The sequence below is a fragment of the Kryptolebias marmoratus genome, linkage group LG9 (assembly GCF_001649575.2).
Source record: "Kryptolebias marmoratus isolate JLee-2015 linkage group LG9, ASM164957v2, whole genome shotgun sequence".
Lineage (NCBI taxonomy): Eukaryota > Metazoa > Chordata > Actinopteri > Cyprinodontiformes > Rivulidae > Kryptolebias > Kryptolebias marmoratus.
Window position 1 is genome coordinate 10261523 of NC_051438.1, and position 11605 is coordinate 10273127.

Below are 11605 nucleotides of genomic sequence, written 5' to 3' on the forward strand. Positions count from 1 at the left end.
CTGTTAAAAAAAACGGGGCAGTATAGAAAGAAGTGCGCACCTTCCCAGAGATCTCATCATATCGGTAGAGGTCAACAGGCAGCGGCGTCTCACTGATGACCGGCTTCATGCTGGCAATGCGGAAACTGTTGTCGTGGTAGGTGTAATCAAACCTGGCGTTTACCATCCCCTCCTCACTGAAGCGGTAAATCTGCTTGTCGATGAGCGGGCCCATTTTGCGGTAGCGGATTGTGCAGGAGAAGCCCCCGCTCTGCAGGTTGACCATCTTCAGCACGCCAGCTGTCTCGTCGTATCCGAAGGTGACAACCGTGCTGTCGTACACGATCTCCGACAGCTTCGCCAGCTTGCCGTACTTGTAGAGGACGCGGCGGCCGGTGCCCAGGTAGTGCGAGGCCTGAGGTCTGCCGTCCTCGCTGAAATCGTGGATGATGGAGGCGTTGCTCTCGGGAGGGTTGTACGTGTTGCGAATGTAGCCGACGGACACGTGCGTGAACATGGTGTGGCGAGCGACACTGGGCATGGTGACAGCTGTGACCCGACCTGAGGCATCAAACTCAAAGATGTACTGCCTTTGGCTCTGCAGGAGCAGCACCATGGACTGGAAGAGGAGAGAAAGTTGAAATACGGATTAATATAAAAGCATTATCAATGGATGACTTGCCTCCTGTGAAATAGCACCAGGGGTAATTTGCTCTCCCTTGACAAATCTGCACCTTCAAAACCATAAAAATGATGTATTACTTCACTCAGTTCTCCAATTCAAATTTCTCCTGCTATTGCCTTCCTTGAAAAGATTTGACTCTGCTGAAGAAAGGTGTACTTACTTTATCAAGGTAACTGTAGCTCCACACCTTCCCGTCTACAAAGGAACGCGACAGGATGCGACCCTGGGAGTCAAACTCCGTCTTCTCACTCATGCTCCCTCTCTGAAGCCCGACAAGCTGTCCTGTGGCTGAATACGAAACGTTGACCACCGCCAGGCTGCTGCTGGGCAGCCACATGGCGGGCCGGCCCTGAGCGTCGTACATGATACGCAGCGTGAACTTGCGGTGGTCGTCGTAAATCTTCTCGGTTCGGGTGTTGCGATCAAAGTCGATGGAGAGAAGGTTGCGCCCATGAGCCTGAAGGAAAGAAAATACGTCTCAGTATTTTCGTTGACGTCAAACCACGTCAGAAGCTACTTCTGTTTGAGCCAATCCATCAGAGTTTTCTTTTTTTTTTTTTTAAACATTGAAGAATTACCCTCAGCTTCCTCCCAAACACGGTGATCTTGCCCTTGGTTTGCTCTTTGCGCAGACGCCACTCGATGGAGTTGAGGCCATTGTCCGTGGGCAGGGTGATGTTCCTTCGACCGATTGTTGGGCTGACTGAACCTGCCAGGATGTGCGGCTCTGTGTGGAAACTGATGCCCATTCCATTGGCGTACATCACTCTCAGCGTCCCGTTGTTGCACAGTTGATAGCTGTTCCTCACCTGATCTGCAGGGGGGAGAGATGAGGAAACAGATCGTAAGAGGAAATTCAGCCAGCATATCACACTGCAGAAATCACGCCAGCTGTATTAGGATATTGCTTTGATATGAAGGATAAGGACATTTGATCAATATGCTGTCAAGCTGTTAGGACCTCTAGAGCTTGAAAAAAGCTTATTGCTTTACATTTTCATTAATTTTTACCTTACGACTCAGAGCGCCTGCTAAAGGCAGTGCACACCAAGTAAGGTGGGAATTAAGAGTATTAAACATTTATTCTAGCTTTTATTAGAGAAAAACACAGAATTAAACCAAGCAAGCCAATCAGACATGATCAGATTAAACAGCCACTTTATGTCTATCAGATCAAAACGGAAGATTAAAGTTAAAAAGGCTCATGCCAATAAGAACAAGATCATGTCCATAAAATAGATGAGGTTCCTGATAACTTCCTTTCAAAGTGAAAAATATTCTGAATGAAGCTATTCAAGGCTAAACAGATGTCCCCCCCCATCCCACACACAATCGCTTTATCTTTACAATTTAATGTCTTTCGCACAAGAATGGAGACAGATAAGCCCATGCCTAATTCTGAGGCTATTTCCCCTTCTGATGTCTGAAAACAGGCGTCTTGATGACAATGAAGGAGATAAAATTGTTTGGAGCTTAGAGATATCCAGAAGATGCAGAAGGTGGGGTGGGGAAGGGGGCTTAACTTTATTTAATTCACAAAAGGTGAGGGGATCAGATGTTTTTTTTTTTTTAATCCGTCCGGCGTGCTGCCATAAACGACAGTAATCCATAAGGCCAATTTGTAATAAAGCTCCAGGCACATTTTAACAATGCTTCAAACAGACAAGTGAGGCTCTTTTTTTCCCTCCGTTGACTTGGCAGCACCAGCCTTTAGATAAATCTTCTCTGCTCACTCTGTCTGAACAACCTCGTAATAAAACTGAGGCGAGGTTGAGGGAAAGACGGAAGGAGAGGGTGAAACGAGAGCCCGAGGGCCGCGGAGAATTCACTGCGCAGGAGTTAATGAAGAGAGCGAGGAATGGCGGAAAGAGAGAGGGATGGTTAAGTGAGTATGTCAGCGGAGAGCTGAGCTGAAACCCACACAGTGTAGAGGAAACCCTAAATGACTTACAGCTCTGTGAACAACTCTTCTGCTACTGCAACGCAGGTGGATCACTGACTACATCTACAATCCGCGGCATGTGGACGGGTACAGCCACGCTTGTGTCACGCTGCTTGCACCGATCAAGGGAAAGGAGACAATTATTCTTCTTTCTCCTCCTTTCTAAACACACCAAATAAGCTTAGGGATCATGGGGACTGGATGAGAGCTGTTTTTGTATGTCAGTGTGTGCGTGCGCATGTGTGTGTGAAAAGAGAGGGCTTGAGGGATGAGGAGGATTCACTCAACGCAAGTTAATGAATTTCACTGTGATGACTTTCAAAAGCTGGATGACCCAGCTGGGATTAACAACCATATACTGGTAATTTTATTCCATGAGAGAGGGAATAAGAAAAAAGAGCTGGATGTGGAAAATAATCTCCAGGAGAATGCAAATGTCTGAGTGAAAATTACAATTAGCAGCTTACAAAGACCCCCTGTTATTCCAATTTTTTCCCAACTCCTCGAGCTCAGCATGTGTCCAACTTTATGCAACATGCAAGCCTTTCATTTTTTTTTTTTTTTTCTGGACATGCTTTACCTTGCACCACAGTATATGAAGCTTCGACCGATGACAGGTTGGTGATGACAGTCACATCGTCGTCTCTGCTGGAACTCTCAATGTCGATGTTGATGGAGCGCTCGATCTCGCGGTGGAGACTCGTCACCATGCCCGTCGGGTACGTCACGTTGGTCAGGCGACCCTCGCTGTCGTACCTGGGAGGATTGCAGCAAAGTTAGCAGGAAGGGATTTGTTCATACTTTGTACCTCAAACAAAAGCACAGCTAGAGAGGAGCCTAAGAAGAGGAATTAATTGTAGTTACAAAAGCTAACACAAGGGGGCAGTAGCATGTCATGCGAAAGCACAAAGGAAAACATGACACGCTCTGTTTTAAAGCGGTTCTGAATTTACACTTACTGATAAAACGTGGTCCATCCAGTCTCATCAGCTTTGGTCGCCAGGAGGCCTGTGTTCCCACTGTAACCCATCAGAGCCACCTCCTGGCCCATGGCAGACACACTACGCAGCCCCCCAGTTGGGTCCAACCCAAGTGTCACCACTTGATTCTCAGGCAGCAGCACCAGTCTGAGCAAGCCGGCTCCTCCTCCCTGACCCGAGCTGTCTCTCCTCACTTTGACGGTGTTGTTGCAGTTGTCCACCAGCATGGCCAGCTCTCCGTCAGAGCCATATGTGAAGTTATACAGCGGCTCCCCGGTCACTAGGCTGACTGTTTGAATGTGAAGCCCCTCCCCGTTGAAAACATACAGCTCCTGCTCTCTCGGCGACGCCACTTCGTACTGCGCCGATCCTGCGAACCCCACGCTTGAGACGGCGGGGCCGGGCCGGTTTGCCCGCACCGCTCTGATGCGTATGTTGTTGAGGTCAGCAATGAAGAGCGAACCGTCTGGGGACACGGCCAGGGAAGTCGGGGAGTTCAAGCCAGCATCGGGTGCGTAGCCTTCGTCGCCGTAGAAGCAGTTGCAGTTCACGTCGTTCTTGCAGTCACAGTCGGACGCAGAACCAGCCAGAAGGGAGATTTCTCCGTTAGTGTTCACCTTAAAACGAGGAGAAAATAAAAGAAAGACAGTTATCAAAACAGGATGCATCGCCACAAGCAAAATCCATTTTGAATCAAGTCTGGAAATCTGATAGACTATCTAAAAAAGCACAGCTAGAGCAAATGAGCTGTGAGTTTTGGTAGCCAGAAATATCTTTAAGAAATCAAATTCATTCTAAAACAACAGGAAACAAACATATTCCTTCCGCACGAACCTGTCTGACTCGATTAATCTTTTTCTCGTCCGTTTCGGCGATGTAGAGGGTGCCAGTGTGAGACAGGGCGATGGCAGTGGCGCTCTCCAGGGCTGCATGTATGGCCAGCTTACTGAGGCTGTAGTCGATGCCTGGAACTTGACAATGCATGGGCCGACCTGCTATGATGCTCACCTTCAGGAAACGGCACAAGATACAACATCGGTGATCAGACAAGGCTAATGTGGCAACAGATATGTAGAAAAGTTAGGTGTTTTCTATTGAAAACACCTGCTAAAAACTTTCAATAATGAAGTTGGATAATAGAAAGTTGAATATTCTTGGAGCTAATTAATCAGTGATTTTGTCACCAGTGCAAAACTTGCAGAAATGAAACTTTTTTGCCTCTAAATTGGCTGGGAAAAGACTAATTAGAACAAAATCTTGTCCAAACCCTACAGTGGGTGTCCACCCTTAGGGGGTTTGCAGCGGTGATCCGGCCATGTGTTACAGACCTGGTGGTTCTCGGTGATGCGTAAAATGACATTGTTTTCCAGGACATAGAGGGAGTTGTCCATGGGGTTCACTGCTAAGTCCGTGGGCCACTCAAGACGCACCTGTTAGACAGAAACAGCAAGGATACACGCGGTAATAAAGATGCTGGTGGGATGTTGGGATAAGCCTCTTCATTTTTTAATGAAGAGCCTCTATATAAACCTCACCCTGACCCCTTCTGCTTGGCTCATTTCCCAACAGCCATCACAAAAGCTCAGCACTCCGAGGCGCCTACATCATCATCTATCCCCGCCGTCACCTTTTGCCTCTTCCTCCCTCTCTCCTTACCTGGCTGACGTCCATGCTGGTGTCACAGCTCAGCGGTCGGACGGCAGTCAGATCGTTGGCGCCCAGCAAAGTAGAGATGATGCCATTCTGGTCCACCTTGCGGATCATGGTGGCATCCACAAAATACATCAGGCCATTTTTATCCACTGCTATACCTGTCAGCGCAGAGATGAACAGCGTGAGCGACGACTCATAACTCAGACACCGCGGGCAGCCCACGGACACTTTAAGTCAATTAAACTTCACTCTTTTCCGTCGCCGAAAACGGATGGCAGCCCTGGCAGCTGAATGGCTCAGTGCTTCATTGAATGAGGGGGGAACTCGGTGATGGAACGGGCGTTGAACTGTTGAGAAGTGTTAGTTTTTTGGGGGGATGAGTCATCGGGATGTGGAGCTGAGGGCAATTGCAGTGTGCAAGCAGATTATCTAAAAAGGAAAGTGGTTTTTCATACACTTCTTCCTGCCCTGCTTTTTCCCTTCAGTGCATCTTTTTGCGACCTGAGTGTCCTCTAGCATTTGTTTCTACCTTTCTCTATTGTTTTCCGGGAGGGGAGGGGGTCGGCCTTGTTGGTCTAACAGGGAGCAGACAGTCGGAGAGGTGTGAGTGCTCAAAAATAACTACTACATCCAGGGAGCTACAAAACAACAGGCTGAGCAAAAAAGCAAAGGGCACAGACTAAATGAGAGAAATGGATAAAAGGAAAAGAAAAGGGTGCAAAGTTGAGGTTTGCTGGCTGACTTTGTGTGCGACGGAAAAGAGGGGATCATTGTTTTTTTTATTTTTTGTCACTGAAACACACACACTCATACACACACATACTGTAAAGTACTGACATATGCAGTCCTACATTACACACACTCATGTCACCGGCAAGAAATGTTACAGCGTGACATCCTTGACAGTTTGGTGTCACGGTGTTCTGAGATCCAGTGATCCATAAAAATAATTCCATTATAAGTTTAATATTAACCCGGTTTATAAACTGCCTCTGTCCTGCTTTAGTTGAGTCACAAGATATTAGGGAAGTTAATGGAAATTTAAAGCTCTGTAAATTTACACATCCTCTGAAGTCAAATGCAAACTATAATTGCTTGTGAAAACACTTCCTTAAAGACTTGCTATTATGTTTATTCCTCATTTATTTACAAGAACAATTAATTAAGGCACAATAAAAGATAACTGTAAAGTGCAATTTTGGTTAGAGGTTTACCTTTGGGGCTCATAAGTGTAGCTTCGGTGGCTTTTCCTCCATCACCACAGCGCTCATCAAACGGCAAGCACTGCTCCCCTGTCCCCGCCACCACCTCAGCGTTGTCCGACAGCAGCCGGCCCCCCGTCAACGAGCGGACTCGGTAAATTCGCCGGGAGTTGGTGTCCGAGATGAACAGAGCTCCAGATACTGGGTCCACTGCCAGGAAGTACTTATGGGTTGGATTATTACTGGAGTGACAAAAAAATGAAGCATGTTTTTGTTGCCATTGGGTAACATATAATTTGATATTTCTATAAGGTAAATTTCAGTACTTTTATATCTGCTGGTATAAATACTAGCTTTTAATTTATTCACATAAGGAACTCACCTGTGCCTGAAATCTTTGTTCCTTGAAGAGAGGAAAAGTAGATAAAAGCACAACAAAACAAATGTTAATCCGCACAGTCTGCAGAGAGATACCTACAGAGAGCAAAACAAAGCTGTCTGTGGTGTGAACAACAGAATGTAAACGTGTAAAAACACTCTAGAGAAATTATTTCAAGTGGAGTTTTAAATCCCGCCATCCCTGCTGTCTCACCTCATTTCTTTGCACTGATATAAATCGTGTCTTTAGCCCACTTTCTACCCTCATCTCTAATTCTGTCGGTATCCACACCAGTCAATGAACCTCTGCAGGCCAAACTGTTGTCTAATTCATTATTAAGGGCACCAATGCCTAAGCACTGGCGCATCCCTATTATATTCACACGTTGATCTTCTGTTTCCGTCATGGTTTTCAGTTTGCTAACTCTGCAACAGCTTTTGGAAAAACACGTACAAAAAACACGTTGAAATGTGCAACATGATTGGGAACAGTGTGTTGTGACTTTTGGTGATGGTACATTGTATGGCGTAGAAAAACTTTGCAAAAGTTTGCTAAGAATGTCCACATAGACACCAATGGGGTTTTGGCAAAACGAATAAGAAAACCCAGCCCTCTCTGGGGCTCTGTAGCTGAGACTTAACAGAAGAAACATCATTCAAAGGTTAAAGAGATCATGGAAAGGTGAACTTTGCATAACTGAATGGGCATTGGGATATATTTGACTGTTTTTTACACAACTACAGTTTTACATAATTTCTACACAAACCTTTACAAAATTACATTTTATAATTTTTTTAACTGTATAAATGTTCCTTAAAGCACACTCTTTTTACTCCCACAATCTCTTTGTTTTTTATACAGTTTATTCATCAAAACATAAGTATTTTTGTCCTCTTTCATGCAGTATGTCTCTCACTGCTATAGGACTCACTGTTTTCTCTGAAATTATCCCAGAGTGTCAACTGTGCACACCTGAAGTCTGATTGACTTCAGGTCTGATTGAATCTTCTCTACCAAAGTGGAAGCTAACGGTATTTTTCACCTGTCATGTCTTCTACATGAAACGTTGCTGACACATAATAAAATTACATGTGTGACAACCAGGTCCTTCTGCCACCTAAACATCAGGAAAGTTTTCAATAAGACTTATAGGTTTTGCACATGGACAGTTTGCAAGTAAATCCCAAATTACTATTAAAATTTATTTTTAAAAAAAGTTGATGTATGTTGGAATTTCAGGCAGTAACCAGACTTGGAGCCCTTCTAAATTACTTCAGAAGTTTTCTAGTTCTCGTACTTTTCTTCTCCACACTCAGTGAGATGTCTTACCTTAACTCCAGGATGCCAGTTGTGTTCAAAGACGGGTAGACCCGGCGTACAAAGTTCAGGTCTCCGACATACAGGCTTCCGTCGATGCCCATCGCCAAGGCAACGGGCGCCAGCAGCTTGTTTCCGTCTGCAAGCCCGTTGCAGCTCGGGCATGAGATGCTGCGCCTGCGCCCATTTCCCATGATGCTAGTGATCACTGGAGGCTGCTCCGTCACAAAAATGTTCTCACCACTGCCTTTGTGAAGAATACCTAAAAAAATAAACACAAGCTTTCATTCTAGGGGAGCTTTTGGACAAATTTGAGACTCCCACACACACTGACTGACACATAGATCCTGGATTACTTAAAGGAAAAGGTGCCACCCCCGCCCCCACACCCCTCTACCCTCTGCCTCAGTTCCACGAGTTAAAGCTAATTGACTGATGAACAGTCTTAGTTAACAAAGGAGTTAAACTAGGCGAGACAACTCTTCCTGTAAAAATCCTTGCTGACAGGTAAAGCAAGAGCCTGACAACCTAATGTGAACCACAGGAAGCGCTGTGTGGTCTAAACGCCCTCCCTGCGCCCCCCCCTGACAATAGCACATTCAGTGAGATACGCTGCGCTAAAAACTTGCAACACACAGGGAACTGGTTAAATATAAACTGGAAAGAGAAACTGAGAAAAAACGTCTGCAAAGTCTGTGCTCATTTATGGTTTAAAAAAAATAAAAAAATCAAGGTGTGTACATTAAACATACCACTGCGCGTGTTGAGTATGTGGTGCTTGTCGAGCGACCAGCCCCCCAAACTGGTGGGATCCAGTTCGTAGCCCTGCAGAATGGTCGTCCTCTTCTCCCAGAGGATCAGACTCACACACGACTCATATTCATAACCCACCGACACTATATGTGGAAAAAGACAGAGGCACCAGAAAAAGACAACAATTAGCACTTATATATTATTAAAAAATTAAGAAAAAAAAACTGAGAAAAAAAGCTATGAAGGAAACAAGAAAGATTATGGCAAATTTCATTAGATCAAACTCCAAGTTCATTTCAGCAGTAAAACGTGTGATACACAAAAAAGCTAGTTAGCACCTGTACCCCAACCTGCACTCACACCTAACTAACACGCTGTCATGCTGCTAAATCGATCAAAAACCTTGTTAATTGGAAAGATTGCCCCTGTAGGCTTAAAAAAACCTGGAGGCCAGGCTGGCTGCGGCGGTGAAAAAGTCGGCTGATGGAAACATTACATCCAAATCAGGCACATGTGCTGGCAGAGTCTCTACTTATTTGAATGCAAGCTGTTCACGTATGAAAAATGAGCTCGTGATCAGGTAAATACATTCAGACTGCTTATAGAGAATGTGCATGTTGTGTATATTTCTGGGTTCTTGTGTTCCTGCTTGTTAAATGGAAATGTGCGGTAACACATCAACTCTCTCGTGTCGCAGCAAGAGTGCAACTTCCGGCACATTTTCTGGGTTCACCTCGAACAACAGTAATGTAATATACTTGTATTTGTACAGATAGACCAGAAAATAAAACCCTACCAAAAAACAAATAAAAAAACAAAACTATATTATGTGGGAAATGTTTAAAAAAACAGTATGCCCCTTGTGATTTCAGTCCTCGCAGAAGCCCCAGATGACCGCTGAGTCTGAGGTTTGACAGCAGTGTTGGCTGACAGCATCTGTGAGTGACTGTGACAGCAGAATGTAATAGCACCGAGGCTCCCTTGGACTCCTGCTTGCTGCTCCAGTAGTTAACTGCTAACTCACCCTGATGGCTAATAACCCTTCACCACAGTTACGGCTGGCTGACTGAACTAAATGCAGCTTCCATGTAAAAGAAGATTTATATATATAAAAAAAAGAACCTTACTGCGGCCATGCTGCTGTACTCCAAGCCATCTTTCTGGTGTATTATCTCTCCTTCAGGCTTCCTAATTAGCTTCCCTCCCTCTGTCATAGCCGGTGCCCCCTTCATGTTAAATTGTTTAATGCATTCAGCAAGTGCAGGGGAATAAAAAGTGTCTCCCACTCACCAACAGCTTCTGAGAGACCGTACACCCTCTGCCCGTAAGCGTCTGTCTTATCCCAGATGTAGGTGTACGCCAAGTTTGGGGAGGCGTGGAACCACTTCTGGAAGAGGTGGCCCTCCACCGCCACCATCAGGTGGACTTTCAGCAGGCCCATGGGCACCATGGCTGGAGTCATGGTCACCTTGAGAAGGGAGCGGTAACCCTGGGTCCGCGAGCTTAGGTAGCACAGCTTTAGACTTGTGCCAGGCACCTCGATCTGCTCATGCAGCACCTGGAAGACAAAGAGAGAGGAAGAGAGGGATTAGGGGGATTAGAGAGAGTGGGAGTAATGGGGGTCGCGCTTCCAGTGATGGCTGAAGGACAAGGAAAAAAAAAAAACAAGGGATAAAATAAAGAAATTGGAAAGAGGAAAGGAATGAGAGGGAGCTATGGAAGCGGAGGGCAGGGGCGGGGGAGGGGCTACAAAAGACAGGCGTACAGGAGAGAGAGGCAAGAGAGCAAAGGTACCGGAAGGAGGAGGATTAGCCGGCTGCCAGAGGTCAGCGGTACCGCACCTGTGTCTCCGGTATGATGGGTTTCTCCCCTGGCTTGGAGCTGAAGAAGGAGGAGAGAGGGGATGCAATCACAAGAGGGTCAGGCCTGACGAAGCCACTCAGGTCACAGCCTGGGATCGTGTTTTCTTCTGTCTTAAGCACCAGAGTGTCCATAGCATAAAACTGGCTCCAGGGCAGCCACACGGTGCGCTCCTGGCTCAGGAAGGGGGCACGCTCGAACCGCAGAGTCAGTGATGCGCCACCATTAGCTATCAGGTCAAACCTGGAGAGGTTTGTGAAAACAGGATGCGAATGAGGTACAGATGGGGAGTGTTCTGGTGGATGAATAGTTACTTGGACTTAAACTGTCAGTGTTTCCTCTTCTTCCTGTAATGTTTATATTGCATTGCTTTAGGAATAAATTAACATATCACCTGCAACAAATATTTCAATATTATATTTAATCAAACTAAAAAACAAGCAAGAAAAGGGATATACATTAGTTTGGTCTGAAATATCAATATTTGATGTTAGAACACATGGCTTCAGAACAGAAGAAGCTTTATTACGGTAAACAGCTGTGGGTTAATGATTAGCAGAGCGAAACAGGTGTCACACACACACACACACATACAGCTTACGAGAAATGGCCAGAGCTTTGGAAGTGTCTGGAGCCGCTCTGGCCGAGAGCATCTAACAGCTGGAAGAAAACAGCAGCCAGTGAGACAAAACGAGGCCAGACAGAGACATCAGAGAGTGCGCATTCAAGTCACAAGTCCGTGAAACTAATAGCTGCCTCTGAAACACAAGGTCTGCAAAGCGTTATCAGAAGCTCAAAATGTTTCTGGAAGAAAATGCTGCGAGGAGGAAAGAGAAGAGGGGTGGTGGTGGTGGG

At 45.8% G+C, this 11605-nt stretch overlaps 1 protein-coding gene across 9 annotated transcripts in view; it reads right to left on the reverse strand.

The window, feature by feature from the left end:
• The window catches only part of tenm2 (teneurin transmembrane protein 2), a 253742-nt gene that overhangs the window by 6107 nt on the left and 236030 nt on the right, over positions 1-11605 (reverse strand). For all 9 annotated transcript variants that reach the window (XM_037977338.1, XM_017419733.3, XM_037977341.1 and 6 more), the window contains 14 exons: positions 10732-10993; positions 10181-10448; positions 8890-9033; positions 8150-8399; positions 6824-6844; positions 6454-6683; positions 5243-5397; positions 4915-5016; positions 4421-4594; positions 3566-4203; positions 3187-3362; positions 1243-1478; positions 825-1121; positions 41-598 (listed from right to left, as the gene is read on the reverse strand). In XM_037977338.1, coding sequence (XP_037833266.1) covers positions 41-598; positions 825-1121; positions 1243-1478; positions 3187-3362; positions 3566-4203; positions 4421-4594; positions 4915-5016; positions 5243-5397; positions 6454-6683; positions 6824-6844; positions 8150-8399; positions 8890-9033; positions 10181-10448; positions 10732-10993 — 3511 coding nt within the window. The remainder of the gene's footprint in view (positions 1-40; positions 599-824; positions 1122-1242; positions 1479-3186; positions 3363-3565; positions 4204-4420; positions 4595-4914; positions 5017-5242; positions 5398-6453; positions 6684-6823; positions 6845-8149; positions 8400-8889; positions 9034-10180; positions 10449-10731; positions 10994-11605) is intronic.